The following is a 21,288-nucleotide window of genomic DNA, read 5'->3' on the forward strand; positions in this document are numbered from 1 at the left end:
TGTTCATGTTTAAGTTTTAATAGACCCATTAAAATGATGATGGTTTAATGGTAATGCTTGGTGTGTAATTCTGGCCGTAAGGCCTACTGATTCAGATACCCGTAGAATAACATCTGATGCGCTCGTCGCCTATTAAGAGGGCCAAGGTAGGCGAGATAAACTCGTTATTTGTGGCCAGAGGGAGACGACGTTCGGTATGCGGTAAAGTTTTAAGATAATTTAAGCATTTAATAAATAAAATAAAAGTTATACTTTTGGTTTAGTATTTTGCTATTTGCTAGTAAAACGTCATGTGATTTCAATAACTTTTTTATTTATTTTTTGACAAATATGCAAACTATTTGGGTATTTGAAAACCAAATACGACGAATTATTTGATATTCGAAATACTATTTGGTATTTGATCAGTTAACTGGCTTGGATTTTTGACCTAAGAATATTCGACCAAATTATTTGACGTTTTAAATATTCGATTTGGTATTTGACTGACCTCGGAAAAAATATCTGATATTCGATTCGATCCCCAAAAAATGGTATTTGCACACCTCTAAAGATACGTTTAAATGTTTTTTCGATTTAAAAAAAGAAATTCAATTGCAACCTATAAATGTTTATAATGTTATATACGTAAATTGGGGTGTAGAATCTAAATATGTAATTTTTTACAAAACCACGTATCTCAAGTTACGTGGTTTTGTTTTAACCGCGACGACGTGTAGTGCTAAGTACAGAAAACTAAAATGACAAAAACGGTTTTTATTTACAAATCGTATTCCAAAACGAAAGAATACATTACAGGTATAAAAAAAGAATATTCCTAAACTCGCGTCTTGGTTTGAATGAATAGAACAATAATGTTTTGACTTCGCTGGTGGTCATTATCAACCAACGACCCGAAAAATGGACGGGGGTCACTATCTAGACCCTTTCTCCCGGACTTTGATACAGATTGTAATAGCAATTTTCGGGGAAATGTTCCAAATCAATGTACCCCGTTTGAAGCTCTAATAGTCGGGCCAGCTCCTTCTTCAAGCCCACGAAATTTGGCCTTTGAGCTGGGTTGGCGGCCCAACAACTCCGGATCACCCGGTAAAACTCCGGACGGCAATGGTAAGGGCGCTCCATGACGTGTCCTTCGCGGACGCGGTGTACGACTTCCCTCGGGCCCATTCCGGGGTAAGGGGTCGAGCCCAACGTGACTATCTCCCACAGCAACACTCCGAATGCCCATACGTCCGATTTGACGGTGAATACGTTCATGTAGAGCGACTCTGGAGCCATCCAACGGATCGGTAGAGCTCCCTAGGTTAAATTGGAAACGATATTGTAATTGATGTCGAGTAAAGCGACTAGAATCGGGTTAAGACGAGGATGAATATCAAGTGACCACCAATGGGAGGCGTAGCCAAATGGGGCCACTAATAGGAAGGCATAGCCAAATGGAGCCACCAATAGGAAGACATAGCCCAATGGAGCCACCAATAGGAAGACATAGCCCAATGGAGCCACCAATAGGAAGGCATAGCCAAATGGAGCCACCAATGGAAGACATAGCCAAATGGAGCCACCAATAGGAAGGCATAGCCAAATGGAGCCACCAATAGGAAGACATAGCCAAATGGAGCCACCAATAGGAAGACATAGCCAAATGGAGCCACCAATAGGAAGGCATAGCCAAATGGAGCCACCAATAGGAAGACATAGCCAAATGGAGCCACCAATAGGAAGGCATAGCCAAATGGAGCCACCAATAGGAAGGCATAGCCAAATGGAGCCACCAATAGGAAGACATAGCCCAATGGAGCCACCAATAGGAAGACATAGCCCAATGGAGCCACCAATAGGAAGACATAGCCCAATGGAACCACCAATAGGAAGGCATAGCCAAATGGAGCCACCAATGGAAGACATAGCCAAATGTAGCCACCAATGGAAGACATAGCCAAATGTAGCCACCAATGGGAAGACATAGCCAAATGGAGCCACCAATAGGAAGGCACAGCCAAATGGAGCCACCAATAGGAAGGCATAGCCAAATGGAGCCACCAATAGGAAGGCATAGCCAAATGGAGCCACCAATAGGAAAGCATAGCCAAATGGAGCCACCAATAGGAAGGCATAGCCCAATGGAGCCACCAATAGGAAGGCATAGCCAAATGGAGCCACCACTAGGAAGACATAGCCAAATGGAGCCACCAATAGGAAGGCATAGCCAAATGGAGCCACCAATAGGAAGGCATAGCCAAATGGAGCCACCAATAGGAAGGCATAGCCAAATGGAGCCACCAATAGGAAGGCATAGCCAAATGGAGCCACCAAAAGGAAGGCATAGCCAAATGGAGCCACCAATGGAAGACATAGCCAAATGTAGCCACCAATGGAAGACATAGCCAAATGTAGCCACCAATAGGAAGACATAGCCAAATGGAGCCACCAATAGGAAGGCACAGCCAAATGGAGCCACCAATAGGAAGGCATAGCCAAAGGAAGCCACCAATAGGAAGGCATAGCCAAATGGAGCCACCAATAGGAAAGCATAGCCAAATGGAGCCACCAATAGGAAGGCATAGCCCAATGGAGCCACCAATAGGAAGGCATAGCCAAATGGAGCCACCAATAGGAAGGCATAGCCAAATGGAGCCACCAATAGGAAGGCATAGCCAAATGGAGCCACCACTAGGAAGACATAGCCAAATGGAGCCACCAATTGGAAGGCATAGCCAAATGGAGCCACCAATGGAAGACATAGCCAAATGTAGCCACCAATAGGAAGACATAGCCAAATGTAGCCACCAATAGGAAGACATAGCCCAATGTAGCCACCAATAGGAAGGCATAGCCAAATGGAGCCACCAATGGAAGACATAGCCAAATGTAGCCACCAATAGGAGGCATAGTCAAATGGAGTCTTTTCTAAATCCCCGCCATCTTTGTTCTGGAACTTAACACTACAAATGTTACGTAGCCTTTGAAGATCACCTATAGTAGTTACAAAACAACGATGGCGCTTAAAGGAATAATGGTCAACCAAGCCAAACTACAGAGAAGCATTAGACTAAAACTTCCTATAAAAAGCAATGTCTAGAGACCATGCTCATGAGAAAAGTCAGCAGCTCTCAGAACCAGAAATGAAAGTAAGGCGTATCGAAACCAAAGTACCAAATATAAAAAGCGCACCAACACTCTTTAAGTAAAATAAACCATCTTGAGCGTTAGAACCATCATATGGAATCACAGTTATACTTAATGGTTAATTTTTCAAGACGTTATATATTAACTCGCTTACGTAGCTCCCAAAAAAGAAAGACTTTAAAGAATAACTACGTTCTGATGTAAATATTAGTCTATAGACTTCCAGTTACCATTAAACCAAATATCAAAGCATATAAATTAATTCTTTTTAGCAGCACACTCCACGCAATAGGGACCAAAGAATATAAAAAATATAAATGTTACTTTGGACTTCTGTTCGTAAACTTCGTTCTGTTTCTCCTTGACGCATCGTGCTAGGCCAAAATCGGCTACTTTGCACACTTGGTTGTGATCGACTAAAATATTTCTGGCGGCCAAGTCGCGGTGGATGATCTAAAACGGAAAAATAAACCCTTTAGACTATTGAACACACGTAGAGACAAATAACGGCGCTACTATACCCCTTTGGAGGCAATGTACTCCATGCCCAAGGCGATTTGATAGGCGAAGAGTGTCAGGTCCCTGGACGTTAGAGAGTGAGATGTAGGATGGCAATTGTAGTAATTCCTGTTGGTGCGATGCGCCCGCAGGAACGAAAGTAGTTTCCCTCTGATCACGTACTCCATTATTAAGTAGAAGGGCTCTATACGGCACAAGATACGTTTCATTAATAAAGAGACGAGTTTAAACAATAGACCGATACAAATTATGACGAGGGAGAAGATCCTAACAAAGGGGTAACGAATTTAATATATCCAGATGGCGCTAAAACACGGTTGCCTTAGAATTTTGAGACTCAAATTCCCTGACTATTTTAAGAGATTTTTCCTGACTTTTTTAAGGCCAAAATTTTCATTTTATATTTCATTTTTATCAGAAAATAATAAATTTCAATGGAATTATATTTCAGTAAAAAGATCTTGCAATGTTGAAAAAAATAGTGAAACTTTCAAGGAAATAAATGATAATCGTAGAATTTGTTATAGACATTTCCCTGAATTTTTACAAATTCTTAAAATTCCCTGACATTTCCCTAAATTTTTCCAAATTCTTAAAATTCCCTGACATTTCCCTAAATTTTTACAAATTCTTAAAATTCTGACATTTCCATAAATTTTTACAAATTCTTAAAATTCCCTGAATTTTTCCAAATTCTTAAAATTCTCTGAATTTTTCTAAATTCTTAAAATTCCCTGACATTTCCCTAAATTTTTCCAAATTCTTAAAATTCCCTGACATTTTCCTGAATTTTTACAAATTCTTAAAATTCCCTGACTTTTGCCTGACGTGTGGCAACCCTGTAATAGTCAGAAATGTTGAAATTCTAAATTAACTAAAACGGTGAAGAATATAAATTTTTACAGAATTCTTTGTTTCTTCGATTATCCTTTGCTTAAAATTTTCACTAAATTATAGTTAAAAGTTTGTAATAAACGAGTTAAGTATTTATTTCCTTCCCGCCAAAGGGTTTAAATTGGCGCCATCAAGGTAACTCTTAAAGCATTAAAATCGAACCTCTAAGGGCTTCACGTCAAATGTTTGTTTCCCTTTAAGAGATTTGTACATCGGTCTTATCCGTAGACGGTCGCGGAAATTACCTTGCAGAGTGCAACATCCCAATAAAGTCACAACGTTCGGATGTCGTCCTAGCTTTTGCATGATTTGTAACTCTCTCAAGAGTTCCAGTCTTTCTTTCTGCGACACATTTCCTGAAATTTGTTTAACACGATATTAAAAAGGAACTTATTTTCAGAGACGGTTAAAAGTTGGGAATTGGAAGCCAACTGGTAACTATAATATCTCATTAACGAGATGAGTATCCAAACTTTATTCATTTAAAGCAATCTAATTAGCGCTTAAATAAATGCCGCTCTCTTTTTCTTTACTGCCCCTACGCGCATGCGCGAGTCGCTGAATAAAATGGTCACTTGTTTCTGTTAGTTTTATTTGTAAGGCTAAAGCTTGAGTGAATTTTTTCGTTGAGGAGGCGCGTGCGAAATTGAACGAGCCCTTCTATATTGAAATATTAAGCACCACGCGCTTGAAAATGTAACGTTTTTACAAGTATTACTACTTCTAGGCAAATCGCTGAACAGGTTTTATTTAAGCGTCTATTCGCAGCGTCATTTCTCGAAATACGTTTCGAAAGAAAAAAGGGTAATTTCGTTATTCTACTGACTTTCTAAAACCATTTCCTCTCGGGAAATGTGGTTTAAAAAATAACCTACAGATGGCGATATTGTTTTAAAAAATTGGGGTTTCGGATTGCGCGCGGGAAATTCGATATCACCGTGACCTTCTGGAACTATTAAATGGCCACACCGGCCTTTGAATTTAACCTGTTTCACGCGCTAGTTTCCAGAATAGGATTGGCCGAATTTTTCAAACGCCGGTGTGGCCCTTTAAATCAGGAAAATATGTTAATAAATAAGCAAATATCTATAATTTTTGACATTTTAAATCGATAAACTGAGTAGTGCACGTATTACATTTCGAGTGCTTCCGCAGTTTGGCGGGGACGTCGGGCCCAAACACTCACTCCTCAGTCTATGAAAATACACTTTTTATTTTGGCTACAACTTCTTGGTAATACCGAATTATATACTTCTGTAGTTACTTATTTAACGCCTAATCCTTGGTTTCGACAAGCACGCGTAACGGCGCGTCACTCAACCATGAGGTGGCGGAGTGGTTAGCACTTTCGCCTCGCAGCAAGAGGAGCCGGGCTCGATCCCAGCTTGTGGCACTGGGTGAAAATCGGAACAACTCCTGCGTTGAGTTTGCAAGTTCTTTCTCCCCACTGGTTTAAGGCGTTTTTCCTCGAGTTCTTCGGTTTCCCCTTCCATAAAAACTTGTCGAGGTTAACGGTAATAGTTAGTGTAGGGACTGTAGGGAGCTGTTAGCATGCAGGGCTTGCCACCAACCTCCTACGCATTGTAACCCGGCCACCTGAATTATTGGATTTAAAAGTATCTCGATGACTTAGGCCTAAGGTGGTGCCCTGGATGATTACAGGGTTCGTACAAAATTTCCAGAATTAAATTAAATGACATTTCCAGGTTTTCCCTTGCCAAATTTTCCCTGACCATTTTTGTAGAATAAATGTATTTTTTGAGGTAAAATCTTGAAAAATATGGGATTTTTTAACAATAGGTACTTTTGTTTTTTTTGTGTTTTGTTTTGTTTTTTTTGGTTTGTTATTTGTCAAGGATTACAGTAATGCAAAAAGTTTTAACCGCAAGTTATTATTTAAAAAGATATGATCAATTTAAAATTGCTATTTGCTAACAATTTTTACAACGGAAAATACGACATATTTCGAGATTTCTGTACGTGTTGGATAAAGTAGGACTGATGACGAAAAATAAAAAGGCTCAATTGCAAAACAGTACTAACTTTTAAGGGTTGGGAATTTTTCCCGTATTTCAACGCATTTTAGCCTTTTTTTAACCATACTATGTCATATTATATGTCTTCTGTGTGATGTTGACTTATACAACGTCGAATTTATTCTAAGTATTGGCGCCTAACGGCGCCGCGCACTCACTTCGCTCGAGCGCTGGGGGCGCGCGGAGCCTCCCCAACCCCATACTAAAAAAAGCTATGGGCCATCTATAACGCAACCTAGAGGACAGTACCAAGCCTGACGCATCAAGTATCGTCAACCCGATATTAATCCAACTAACCTAATAATATAAATAACCTAACCTATTATCCGCGCCAAAAACCCCTAAAATGCATTGAAATACGGCGAAAATACCGAAAATAAAAAAGTAAGTTAGTATGTTTTGCATTTCCACATTTTATTATTCGTCATCAGCCCCACGTTATCCACAACGCATTAAAATCTAGGAATTTAAAGAATCGTCCTAGGGAAAATTCACTGTAAAAGGCCAATGTTTAAAAATTCATATCTTTGTTAATATTCATTTCCGCCAAAAAAAATAAAATTAAAATAATCCCCATCTTGCCTTCTATCCAAAAAAATATATAAAAAAATCAGGTGGGGGGCAGCTATTCTACACGTAACCCAAAATTGCTTTCAAGTAACAATTTTAAATTTATCATATCTTTCTAAATAATAAATTGCGGTTAAAACTTTTTGCATTATTGTAATCCTTGACAAATAATACATCTAAAAAAATAAAACCCAAAAAAAACCAAAAGTACCTATTGTTAAAAATAGCCAAAAAGGGGGTATTTATTTAAAAAATTTATTTGCCCGATTTTTTTTTCCGGGTCGTTATAAAATTCCCGTATTTTTTTGGACCATTTTCAAAGTCCCTGACCTTTAGGAAACATTTTCAAATTCCCTGACTTTTCCAGGTTTTCCAGGTCGTGTACGAACCCTGTATTATTATAATTATTTTTTAAATTTTATTTTGGGACGTACAAACGTAAAGAAAAATGCATTATGACGCTTGCTAGTGGAAACCAAGATTAAGAGGTGTTATTTCCTAACTTAAGCAACGTGGCGCTCACCTTTGACCGTTTTAACGGCCACAATGACAACACCGGGCACCCCGTTCAAGTGCCTCGCTTCCGCTTTCCACACTTGTCCGAAGTTGCCTTCGCCGATGATTTCGGTCATCAGTAACTGGTTCTTGGGGAACTCCCAGGGATTCTGGACGGCCTTCGGCGAGGGCTGGTGAGTGGCCGGAATGGGCGGCAAAGAACGGTGCGTCATCGCGTTCTGAGCTTGCCATGATTTCAGATAATACTTATCGTCGAACTGCTCAAAATAGAAATCGAGTGTGAGAAAGCAATTATTTGGAAAGTACAGAAGGTTCTATTTTAGAGCGACGGAAGCGCGACGACTCTTAAGTGGTAAGGGAATTAACAAACTTTCCCATCTATTGTCTCACCGTATATGTTGTACAGGGTGCTTCGTTACATTTCATGCGGGTCAACGTTTTACTGGAATGCTTTTTAAGTATGTATTTATTCTTCGAGGAAATTTAACTTTTCAACCAATCCACCACACGGTTTTTCAATATGGTCAATTGGTCAGGCCCGACAGGAGAGGGGAAACCGGTAGTGGGGTGGCGAGCACTTTCACATCGCAGCAAGATGAGCCGGGTTCGATCCCAGCATTTGGCACTGGGTAAAAACCCGGAACCACTCCTTTTGCGTGGGGTTTGCAAGTTCTCTCCCCACTGGTTAAAATGTGTTTTTCCCCGATCTCTTCGGTTTCCCCTTCCGTAAAAACTTGTAGTGGTTAACGGTACTAGTAAGTGTAGGGAGCTGTTGGCTCGCGTGGTACGAAGGGCTTGCCACCGCTCTCCTCCGCATTGTAACCCGGCCACCTGTTTAAAGACATTCCAAGTCGCTAGATGACTTGGGCCGAAGGTGGTGCCTTGAGTATTAGCCTGGCTGATTATTATTATTACCGAGGCCCGTGCAACCTTGGGGTCCGTATCTCAACAAACTAGGTATACTTCTGTCTTCAGTATTAATGGTTCCCTTTGGAGCCCAGAATTTAAATTAGGATCAATCAAATCTTTGCGGTCCCTAAGGGGGGGGTGGTGGGCCTTCCTTAGTATAAATATAGACATGACGGAAATCCAGTCAGGTCGGTATCTAATTTGTTCGCTGAAGCTGACGCGATTGAGGCACACGGCGGTGATGTTTTTGCCTCCCCCCCTCTCGTGGCGAGGAAGACCACGGTGTACGCTGCCTGTCTGAACCATAGATATAAGAAATGTATATAAAGGTCTAGATACATTTCGGGGCGTCTAAGCCTAAAATAAAATACGGAATTGACACCTAGCAGACACCGAGGAAGGCACGTGACTAAGAGCGCGAGTTCTCTTCGCATTTTAGTACTAAGCACTTGACCTTTCCGCAGGCCGTTTTCTTTAGACACCATCTGTTGGTGACTTTTAGTATAATTTTTAAACATGAGACAAAGGCTCTCGCGACGATAGCACGAGCTTTCTTACCGATAGATAGCGCCTTATAAGGATAGCCTGCAGAAATTACGCGTTACTGCTAGCTGTCACCTCCGTATTCACTCCCTTTGAAATATTTTATCTAGACGTTTCCTATATCTATGGTCTGAACATAGTTATCCTCCCCTAAGTATAAATAAATATATTCTTAGCATGATCAAATAGCGAACGCAAACACCCTGTACAACGAGACCAGAATCGAACGGGAAAAGCCGTGGTTGAGAAAATGAAGTTCGAAGGTGAATAATAGAATATTTACCTGCATGATTTCCTTGAAGCTGTTGGATCGTTTGTTCGAGTAGACTAGCTTGGGTCCTGGCAGGCCGTCGGCCGCTTTGACGTAGGCAGTGTTGGCGTTGGAGCTGTCGGGGACCGAACTACCAGAATAGTCCTCTTCCGGGCTGCCCTTCTGACACAACCAAACAAACACGGGTCAACGACATTCTCTCAAAGCCCAAGCCGTCTCAAATTAAAGGGTGCGTGCTCAAATTAGTCGGATAATTACGTCATTTGTTTCCATATTACAATTTTACAAGCGTTCGTTGTAGTTTATAAACAAACTGATTAGCAAATTATTATTTAGGTTCATTCTTATTATTTGAACTGTATAGAGAAATTTTAAATAATTTTTCCGAATTATTTAGGAATAAATTGAAATAATTTTTCCGAATTATTTAGGAATAAATTGAAATAATTTTTCCGAATTGTTTAGGAATAAATTGAAAAACTTTTTCCGAATTTTTTAGGAATAAATTGAAAAACGTTTTCCGAATTATTTAGGAATAAATTGAAAAACTTTTTCCGAATTATTTAGGAATAAATTGAAAAACTTTTTCCGAATTATTTAGGAATAAATTGAAAAACTTTTTCCGAATTATTTAGGAATAAATTGAAAAACTTTTTCCGAATTATTTAGGAATAAATTGAAAAACTTTTTCCGAATTATTTAGGAATAAATTGAAATAATTTTTCCGAATTATTTAGGAATAAATTGAAAAACTTTTTCCGAATTATTTAGGAATAAATTGAAATAATTTTTCCAAATAATTTAGGGATAAATTTAAATATTTTTTCAAATATTTAGGGTTAAATTTAAAATATTTTATCCTGAATTAATTAGGGATAATTTTTAACTCAATTTTTCAAATAATTCAGTACCGTTGTGCACTGTTAACAGTATTTATGCACAATTCGATTATAGATTCAAACCGTAGTTTCAAATAAGCTGAATATTGGTTTTTAAATAATTGTATCGAAATTTAAATTCGGAACGATATTTTTTTATATTTAACAATTCATGTTAACTTCGAATCTTTTGTTCGTCTTTAAAAGCTATTATCAACGGTAAATTAAACTACAAATTTATAAACAAAGGTCGATTCTTAAAGTCAGTGGGTCGAAATATCGTTCCATCTGTTTAGGGAAGACGCACTTCCATTACGTTATAACGTCGTCTGCTCAGTAGTTTTCTTTTCCTCTCTACCAAGCTCAAGGGAAAACGACGGAACAGACGACGTTATGATGTAGGGCATGAGGGTCTTCACGAGATAGGGAGAAAAATCAAAATTTAATTGATAACGAATAGATAACGCTTTTAATAATTAGGTAACTGAGTCTGACGGTTTATTAATAAAACTCTCTCGAATTCATTTTAAATTATATGACAGAGACTAACAATACGCCACTTCAGCATTTATAGTGGCGCCATCTAGTTGTAAGTGTCTTAAAACAGCTACTATCCACGTTTTGTGGAAATCTGAAGAAAACGAAATTAAATTCTAAGCAATTATCTTTTCTGATAGTAGATGACGCTTCAGTCACTGTATTGAAGTGACGTATTTCATTGATAGTCGTTATCCGTGAGCAAAGGTCAAAAATACCTTTTTAAGAATTTTTTGTTTTAAATCTTGAATAATGACAATGGTAATAACGGAAATTTAATACTGAAAATACACGTATAAGAAAATAATCAGCCTATTGTAAAAACAGTCATGGATTTGTTTCGAATTTCCTTTTTTTTAAGTCGGGTATCTCTACTTGCTTGACGTTTGCTCTCAGATAATTTTTTCACTTGCCATAAGTAACATAATAGCATAAATATTCCTATTCATCCAACGCAAATTTTTATAATAATAGTCAATGGCCATATAAATTATAACGTGGCTAAGGACTGACAACTCTCCGGGATTTGTTTCTGGTCTTTGGAACTGTGGGGGTAATTATACGCGAGAAATCATCGCCATTTTCAAAGTCAAAGAATATTGAGTATTATACGCTTTCAAAAATAAAATATAAATTACTTAAATTATAATAATGACTTGTAGAATCGTAATATAAAATTGACTATTTTATAAACACTCAACTACTTTAAGAAACCTAGAAGCAACCAACACACATTTTAGACTTAAATCGAAAACTTCCGATTACGCAATTGCTCTATCATTCAAATCTTTCCATGTTTTACTTATAAATATTACCATAAGTCTATAATATCATAAGTTTGTCATTTTGGGGAATATTTTACTGAGAGCTAGTAACGGAGTGACTTCATCACGAGAAGAAAATCTCCCCCTAGCGAGGCGCTGTCAAAGGCTACGTGTGACGCGTTCGTAAGCAGACGCAAAACGGCGAGAAAGCCCATAATTCCGTCTGTCTAGTGAATAGCTCTCAGCAAAACGTTTTCATGTGAAGAATAGAAAGCGTCACACTTATGTAAAAATTTTATACACTTATGATATTACGTTACTTCTGTTTTAACGCGCGTCTTAAAAGCAGCAGTACCTCGATTAAGCTTACTTTCTTATATTTGTTGAACATCCACCTGATGCACCAGGCCAAGGCGCCAAAGGCCGGTAAAATGCCCACAATAGCGATGATGTAAATCTGAGTATTCGCCGCTCCAGTCACCCCTGGTAATTTGCCCATTAAATCTTCTATCACGTCTTGCCATTGGAAAATTAAAAAAGACAATTTATGTAAATGACCAGTTTCATAAGCCGAGTCAAATTAAAGAGGTGGAATACGTTAGTGGAGAAAAACTAAATTCGTAGCTACAAAAATACAATAACATTTTTCAATAACTTTAAAAGAACGCGATCCTTGAAAAAGCTTTTGATTATAATAATTACGCTTTGAGGCTCCGAATGAACGACTCAAGGATACCCAAAAACGGTGTCGCGTACGTATTTAATCGTGAACGTGTTTTAAAATGTTCGCGAGGTTAATCACGAAATCGTTTCCACTTCATTTTCATAAATTATCGACGGGAATTAATGACACCCTAATTAAAAGATACTTAATTAGGCTCTAAACGATTGAAAGTAAATGGACAGGGATTAAGATAGACCGTTTTAATTTGAAATAACGTGGTACCTCGAAGGCGTGTGTGCCGAAGTTCCGCGTTATTTCAAATTAAAACGGTCTAACTTAACCTTTGTTCATTTACTTGTAATATTTTGACCGTTGGTGGCTTTCCATTGTTCTAAAAGATGAATTCATACAATTAATAAGCTAATATAATGAATATAATTTATAAGCTAATATAATGAATATAATTTATAAGCTAATATAATGAATATAATTTATAAGCTAATATAATGAATATAATTTATAAGCTAATATAATGAAAATAATTTATAAGCTAATATAATGAATATAATTTATAAGCTAATATAATGAATATAATTTATAAGCTAATATAATGAATATAATTAATATACTAATATAATATAATTAATAAGCTAATATAATGAATATAATTAATAAACTAATATAATGAATATAATTTATAAGCTAATATAATGAATATAATTTATAAGCTAATATAATGAATATAATTAATAAACTAATATAATGAATATAATTAATAAACTAATAAAATGAATTTAATTAATAAGCTAATATAATGAATATAATTTATAAGCTAATATAATGAATATAATTTATAAGCTAATATAATGAATATAATTTATAAGCTAATATAATGAATATAATTTATAAGCTAATATAATGAATATAATTTATAAGCTAATATAATGAATATAATTTATAAGCTAATATAATGAAAATAATTTATAAGCTAATATAATGAATATGAAATGAAATGAAAATCTTTATTTAGAGTGCTTTGCAACAGTTCATAAAGGACCAGCAAGGCAAAACACTGAAATTAGTTATATACATAAACAAGGTATAGAAAGAATCACTTGAAAAATATTTACAAATACAAAGTTAGAAAATGCAGCGATACATTAATTGAAATAGATGCGGTTTACAGGAGAAAAAATTACACAAGATTTAAAATCGATGAATATTTACATGAAAAGATGTCAAATTGAGTGGCATAAGAATTGCATGTCTGTTGCATACGCAAAATAGGGGAAATTGGTTTTGACTTTGTAAACGGAATTTGTTGACGGGTGCTATGAGATGGTATATGGAAGTTTAGGTGGGGGGTTAAGGTAATAACGTTAGAGTGTTTAATCAATTTCCAAAGGAAAATAATTTCGCGTTTGTGTAAGAATAACTGGATCGTTTCCAAGTTTAAGTGGTCTAGGAGGTAAGTGTAATGATACGGTTTGGTCTTGAAAAAGTGTGTATGGGCAAGTTCGATAAATTTGCGTTGCACGCCTTCGATCCTCTCAATCAAGTAGCTGGCACAACCACCCCAAGATAGAGCGTCAAATGTTAATTTCGTTCGCACTAGGCTAAGGTAGAGATTGCGGAAGCTTTTGGCGGAATGCAGTGCCCTCGCCAGGCGTAGGACTCCAAAAAGCAGGCGACGCGAGCGACCGACTGACCAGGAAATTTGTGCATGAAAATAAAGGCCCTGGTCAAAAAAAGTTCCAAGGTCCTTAAGTGTTTTAGTTCTCGGTACATGCTCATTGTTGACATGATAATTGGTCGCGATGGTATTGCATTTCCGTGTGAAAGATATGGCTAGGCTTTTGGAACCGTTGATTAGCAGGTTATTGTTTTCGCACCATTGGTGGATTCCTCTCAGGTCCGATTGTAGGGCTCTGCAGTCCGCAATACTGGTAATGGTTTTATAAATTTTGTTGTCATCAGCAAATTGCTTTACTGATGAGGACTTGACCACTGATGGAAGGTCATTGGCGTAAATATTATAAAAAAGGGGGCCCAATGAGCTGCCCTGGGGTACTCCGCAGGTAGTGGCATAGGACACGTCAGTCACACATCCGTTGCATTTTAGAATGTTTTTGCGCCCGGACAGGTAATCTTCCACCCATATCGCCGCTGAACCTGCCAGACCGTAGTGTGATAATTTCTTTAAAAGAAGCGGGTGCGAAACTCTGTCAAATGCTTTCGACAAGTCAAGTGACACGACATCAACTTGTCCTTGGCTCAGAACGGTTGGCATCACATCATTCAAGAAGGCAACGTGGTTAGTTTCCACGGAGCGTCCTTGTAAAAAACCGTGCTGACAATCGGTAAAGTTCTGTCGAAACCAATCATATATAGCGGCGTGCATCACAGCGTCAAAGACTTTTGCAAAGCAGCATAAGAGAGAAATCGGGCGATAATTTTTGACATCCCCGGCGTATCCAGATTTAAAGATAGGAGAGACCACCGTCTGCTTCCATAGCGAGGGGAACTTGCCGGTGGATAGTGATAGGTTAAAAATGTGTTTTAGGATAGGGACGAAGATAGCGGCGCATCCCTTTATTATGAATAACGGTATATTGTCAATGCCAGTGGAATTCGTGAGTTTGAGTTTTTTTATGGCTAGCAGTATGGAGGCCTCGCTGATTGAAAGTGTCGAAAGTTTATCGGCACACGGGGACAAATTTGAATACGGGTAATTGTTAAAATCGGTTAGGTTGTCAGAAGCGATGGTGCTGAAGACATTAGAGAACTCATACGCTAACGTCACAGGATCGGAGGTGATCGATGAACTTAAATTTAAAGATATTGTGGAAGTTTTTGGTTTGAGTCTCTCATTCACATAAGCCCACAGGTGCTTAGGGTTAGAGATCGATTTTTCGTAAACCGTGGACGCGTGATCTTTTTGGTCCCGTTTTAGAAGACGCTTGACGTCCTTACGAACCGTTTCGTATGTTAACCGGTCCGCTTGTTGTCCACACCGTTTGAATTTGCGATGGAAGATATTCTTCCTTTTCAAGGCAGTAATAAGTTCCGCAGAGTACCAATACGGATGTCGATATTTGGTTTTGGGCGACGCTTTCGGAACGTGACGATGCATAGCGTCATGAACCCGAACGGTGAGCATATCAACACACTTGTCAACGTCGCTAGATTCGTAGAGGAAAGACCAGTCAGCTCTGGACAGCTCAGAGTATAGGCTATGGTAGTCTCCCTTCTTGAAGTTGAGCTTCGCGTCGGACGGAGGAGCTGTGTTGTGTTGTATGTCACCGTGGTAGGTGACCAATAAGGGTGGGTGAAAGCGATCTACAGGGACAAGTGGTACATCAGGTGACATCGATGTGACCAGACAGTTGTTGGTCAAGATGAGATCCAAGATGTTGCCATGTGAATTTTGTACCGTATTGGATTGAGTCAGGTTACAGTCAGAGCATAAGTCAATTACGGCTTGGGCTTTTCCACGGACATTGGGATTACAATTGGTATTGGAAAGTGATGACCAATTTACGCCAGGTACATTAAAGTCACCAAGTAGAATTATGTCGCAATTTAAGCTGGAGAGGTGTGATGATAGGGTGGATAGGACGGTGGTAGCAGTCTCGAATTTAAGTTTAGGCGTTAGGTAGAGATTTCCAATTAATAGGGTGGTATCGGCAGTTTTTATTTGTACAAAAACACTGTCCTCTGAGGTTTCAAGGTCGGGACGGCGCAGAGAGGTAAAAGTGTTAAGCTAATATAATGAATATAATTTATAAGCTAATATAATGAATATAATTAATATACTAATATAATATAATTAATAAGCTAATATAATGAATATAATTAATAAACTAATATAATGAATATAATTTATAAGCTAATATAATGAATATAATTTATAAGCTAATATAATGAATATAATGAATAAACTAATATAATGAATATAATTAATAAACTAATAAAATGAATTTAATTAATAAGCTAATATAATGAATATAATTTATAAGCTAATATAATGAATATAATTTATAAGCTAATATAATGAATATAATTTATAAGCTAATATAATGAATATAATTTATAAGCTAATATAATGAATATAATTTATAAGCTAATATAATGAATATAATTTATAAGCTAATATAATGAATATAATTTATAAGCTAATATAATGAAAATAATTTATAAGCTAATATAATGAATATAATTTATAAGCTAATATAATGAATATAATTTATAAGCTAATATAATGAATATAATTAATATACTAATATAATATAATTAATAAGCTAATATAATGAATATAATTAATAAACTAATATAATGAATATAATTTATAAGCTAATATAATGAATATAATTTATAAGCTAATATAATGAATATAATTAATAAACTAATATAATGAATATAATTAATAAACTAATAAAATGAATTTAATTAATAAGCTAATATAATGAATATAATTTATAAGCTAATATAATGAATATAATTTATAAGCTAATATAATGAATATAATTTATAAGCTAATATAATGAATATAATTTATAAGCTAATATAATGAAAATAATTTATAAGCTAATATAATGAATATAATTTATAAGCTAATATAATGAATATAATTTATAAGCTAATATAATGAATATAATTTATAAGCTAATATAATGAAAATAATTTATAAGCTAATATAATGAATATAATTTATAAGCTAATATAATGAATATAATTTATAAGCTAATATAATGAATATAATTTATAAGCTAATATAATGAATATAATTAATATACTAATATAATATAATTAATAAGCTAATATAATGAATATAATTTATAAGCTAATATAATGAATATAATTTATAAGCTAATATAATGAATATAATTAATAAACTAATATAATGAATATAATTAATAAACTAATAAAATGAATTTAATTAATAAGCTAATATAATGAATATAATTTATAAGCTAATATAATGAATATAATTTATAAGCTAATATAATGAATATAATTTATAAGCTAATATAATGAATATAATTTATAAGCTAATATAATGAAAATAATTTATAAGCTAATATAATGAATATAATTTATAAGCTAATATAATGAATATAATTTATAAGCTAATATAATGAATATAATTTATAAGCTAATATAATGAAAATAATTTATAAGCTAATATAATGAATATAATTTATAAGCTAATATAATGAATATAATTTATAAGCTAATATAATGAATATAATTTATAAGCTAATATAATGAATATAATTTATAAGCTAATATAATGAAAATAATTTATAAGCTAATATAATGAATATAATTTATAAGCTAATATAATGAATACAATTAATATACTAATATAATATAATTAATAAGCTAATATAATGAATATAATTAATAAACTAATATAATGAATATAATTTATAAGCTAATATAATGAATATAATTTATAAGCTAATATAATGAATATAATTAATAAACTAATATAATGAATATAATTAATAAACTAATAAAATGAATTTAATTAATAAACTAATATAATGAATTTAATTAATAAGCTAATATAATGAATATAATTAATAAGCTAATATAATGAATTTAATTAATAAACTAATATAATGAATATAATTAATAAACTAATATAATGAATATAATTAATAAACTAATATAATGAATATAATTAATAAACTAATATAATGAATATAATTAATAAACTAATAAAATGAATTTAATTAATAAACTAATATACTGAATATAATTAATAAACTAATATAATGAATATAATTAATAAACTAATATAATGAATATAATTAATAAACTAATATACTGAATATAATTAATAAACTAATAAAATGAATTTAATTAATAAACTAATATACTGAATTGAATTAATAAACTAATATAATGAATATAATTAATAAACTAATATAATGAATATAATTAATAAACTAATATAATGAATATAATTAATAAACTAATAAAATGAATTTAATTAATAAACTAATATACTGAATATAATTAATAAACTAATATAATGAATATAATTAATAAACTAATATAATGAATATAATTAATATAATTAATAAACTAATATAATTAATATAATTTATAAGCTAATATAATTAATATAATTTATAAGCTAATGTAATTAATATAATTAATAAACTAATATAATGAATATAATTTATAAGCTAATATAATGAATATAATTTATAAACTAATATAATTAATATAATTAATAAACTAATAAAATGAATTTAATTAATAAACTAATAAAATGAATTTAATTAATAAACTAATATAATGAATATAATTAATAAGCTAATATAATGAATATAATTAATAAGCTAATATAATGAATATAATTAATAAGCTAATATAATAAATATAATTAATAAGCTAATATAATTAATATAATTAATAAGCTAATATAATTAATATAATTAATAAGCTAATATAATTAATATAATTAATAAGCTAATATAATTAATATAATTAATAAACTAATATAATTAATATAATTAATAAACTAATATAATTAATATAATTAATAAACTAATATAATTAATGTAATTAATAAACTAATATAATGAATATAATTAATTAACTAATATAATGAATATAATTAATAAACTAATATAATGAATATGCTTAAGTGAATATCCCTATATGCAGTGTAATTTTACATTTACATCGTCAGGTAAAGTAACCAATGTGGTAAATTTCGAGCCGTGATGCGGCGTATGTATAGACTTAAGGCGTATGCTTGGTGGAAAATTCTTGTATGCAAGAATATTTCATTTTATGGCTTAGATGGATACTTTCCCGTAATAGATATAATTTACTTCTGGTTGCATTTATCGCAAAGAAGTAATAAAAGGAACAAAATTTCATTTGTTAACTTCACTTACCATTGGTAATGTTATTGTTGTTGACGAAAACACGGATATTTCCTTCATTTCTGTTAGGAACAAATGAAAAATGCCTCAAGACGGGGATGGTCCCGGTCCCGGTCCTGTTAATGTCGCTACTGGCCGCGGTCGTGCGAGTGGCGCTGATCACCTCGGCGTCCTCCGCGGCGACAGACGCGCTAGTTGTCAAGCTCTCGGTGAGATTCTGCTCCATGACCATCCTGGAGTGACTCTTGGACTTGCCTTCCTCCGTCACTGTGCCGTTACTGAGCGAATCGTCCGGGGAGAAAGTGACCAGGTCATCTTGTTGACCACCACTTTCCGCATTTTCTAAAATGCATAATAAAACAGACAAATTAAGAATTAAATCAAAAGTTCATTAATTCTGTACGGAGCTATTAATCTGGAATCATTGCATAACCTTAAAAACAATTACCTATTACAGGGGCCCCACTCAAATCTTAAAAAAGGATTATTCTAAAAATATAGGACTTTATAGGACTATTTTTACAAAATTATAGGATTTTATGGGACTATATATATGCTATTTAATTTACTAACTTTATGCATTTAAAAAAATCTATATTTATAGAAATAAATCTTTGATTTTCACTTACAAAATAGAAACTATTTAACCATTTTATCACAAAAACATACTAGTAGTTAACAATGTTAACAATAACAAAAGTATAGACTAGAATGACTTGGTATAGGAATTTGTCATATAGCTAAATCTAGCAATTTCACTTACGATGTAAGTGGCGCGATTTGAAATGGGTAAAATATCAAAATTATAGGATTTTATAGGACTTTTGGGGGATTTTGCTAAAAATATAGGATGTTATAGGACATTTTTGAAAATATAGGATTTTATAGGAATTATAGGACTTCTGGGGGCCCTGCTATTAGAAAAACCTTAAAAAATCCTTGGAGACCAGCTTCCCAGCATAACCCAGAATAAATTGAAGTTCTGTTTGGGGACAATTTAAAACCGCGTAGAGAAAACCGTCTGCGTGCAATAAAGCTACGTCTTCATTCCCACAAGGTATCCCTACGCGTTTTCTAGCGCTTGCTTATCCTGTCTAATAATAACGCTTTTTATGTAATTTTCTACCGTAATTTAAAGAACGTACGGTACAGAAATTAATAGCAGCGGAAGATTACGTCATTTAAAATCGGAACCAGCGAAGTTTAATTTTAATTGAACACGTATTACAAAGGATATTAAAAAGGAAATTTAAATTTAGGCTAAGAAAGCATCAACATACTAATAAAAATAAAATTTTCTACGGTGTTAAAAAAGAATCGATTGCAGATATACAAATTCACAATGAAATAACAGAATGAGGCCAAAACACAACTGGCTCTACGTACAATTAAAATATACGATCTATAAATACCAAATAATATTCGCAAATTCCATCTCTTTGATAATAATCCCAAATCCCATATTAGCATCTTCCCCGGCCGCGCGGTTCATTACTCTAATTAGAAATTCACGGATCTTAGTTGATAGGCCTACAGACATATTTTTCATCAGCGAAATCTTTTGACCTCAATTACTTCTCATTCATCGAAACACAGCTTACAAGCGTTAAAGCATTCGCTAAAAATTAATAAAACATGGGGATTCGACGAAACGGGGTTATGCATTATGTTTTTAGAACGAATACGGCTAACGCCATTTTCGGTGTCACGATTAGTTTGCCAATAGGGCGGATTACGCTTGAGCTCTGATGCCACGACGGAGACTTGAATAGCTTTCTTCTGTACACTTGATGAAATGTTCTTTTTATTCCACAACCAAGCAAATCGACATAGCGGGTTTTATTCGTACTTCGAAAGTGCATTTATTAAGCTCAAAATATTTGGATTAATTGATATATAAATTGATTATATTGTTGTCGTAACATCATTTTTTAATACTTTACGTTTTATTACCTGTAGGTTTTGAGCGAGATTTTCAAAACGAAAATAAATTTCGCAGAGATTTTCAAAACGAAAATAAATTTCGCAGAGATTTTCAAAACGAAAATAAATTTCGCCGAGATTTTCCAAACGAAAATAAATTTCGCAGAGATTTTCAAAACGAAAATAAATTTCGCCGAGATTTTCCAAACGAAAATAAATTTCGC

The 21,288-nt window shown here is 34.0% G+C and overlaps 1 protein-coding gene across 2 annotated transcripts in view; it reads right to left on the reverse strand.

Annotated features, from left to right (window-relative positions):
- Nucleotides 1-741: 741 nt before the first annotated feature.
- The window catches only part of LOC149927090 (tyrosine kinase receptor Cad96Ca-like), a 63,210-nt gene continuing 42,663 nt past the window's right edge, over nucleotides 742-21,288 (reverse strand). The window contains exons 2-9 of one of the 2 annotated variants that reach the window (XM_090159110.1): nucleotides 19,154-19,483; nucleotides 11,940-12,085; nucleotides 9,403-9,549; nucleotides 7,675-7,924; nucleotides 4,791-4,901; nucleotides 3,654-3,835; nucleotides 3,457-3,585; nucleotides 742-1,302 (exon numbers count right to left, since the gene is read on the reverse strand). In XM_090159110.1, coding sequence (XP_090015236.1) covers nucleotides 919-1,302; nucleotides 3,457-3,585; nucleotides 3,654-3,835; nucleotides 4,791-4,901; nucleotides 7,675-7,924; nucleotides 9,403-9,549; nucleotides 11,940-12,085; nucleotides 19,154-19,483 — 1,679 coding nt within the window. In that variant the 3' untranslated portion in view covers nucleotides 742-918. Of the gene's footprint in view, nucleotides 1,303-3,456; nucleotides 3,586-3,653; nucleotides 3,836-4,790; nucleotides 4,902-7,674; nucleotides 7,925-9,402; nucleotides 9,553-11,939; nucleotides 12,086-19,153; nucleotides 19,484-21,288 lie in introns of both variants that reach the window. The other variant, XM_090159109.1, reaches the window with a different exon arrangement.

This window comes from Leiobunum rupestre, chromosome 9, assembly GCF_980474605.1.
Source record: "Leiobunum rupestre chromosome 9, qqLeiRupe1.1.hap1, whole genome shotgun sequence".
Lineage (NCBI taxonomy): Eukaryota > Metazoa > Arthropoda > Arachnida > Opiliones > Sclerosomatidae > Leiobunum > Leiobunum rupestre.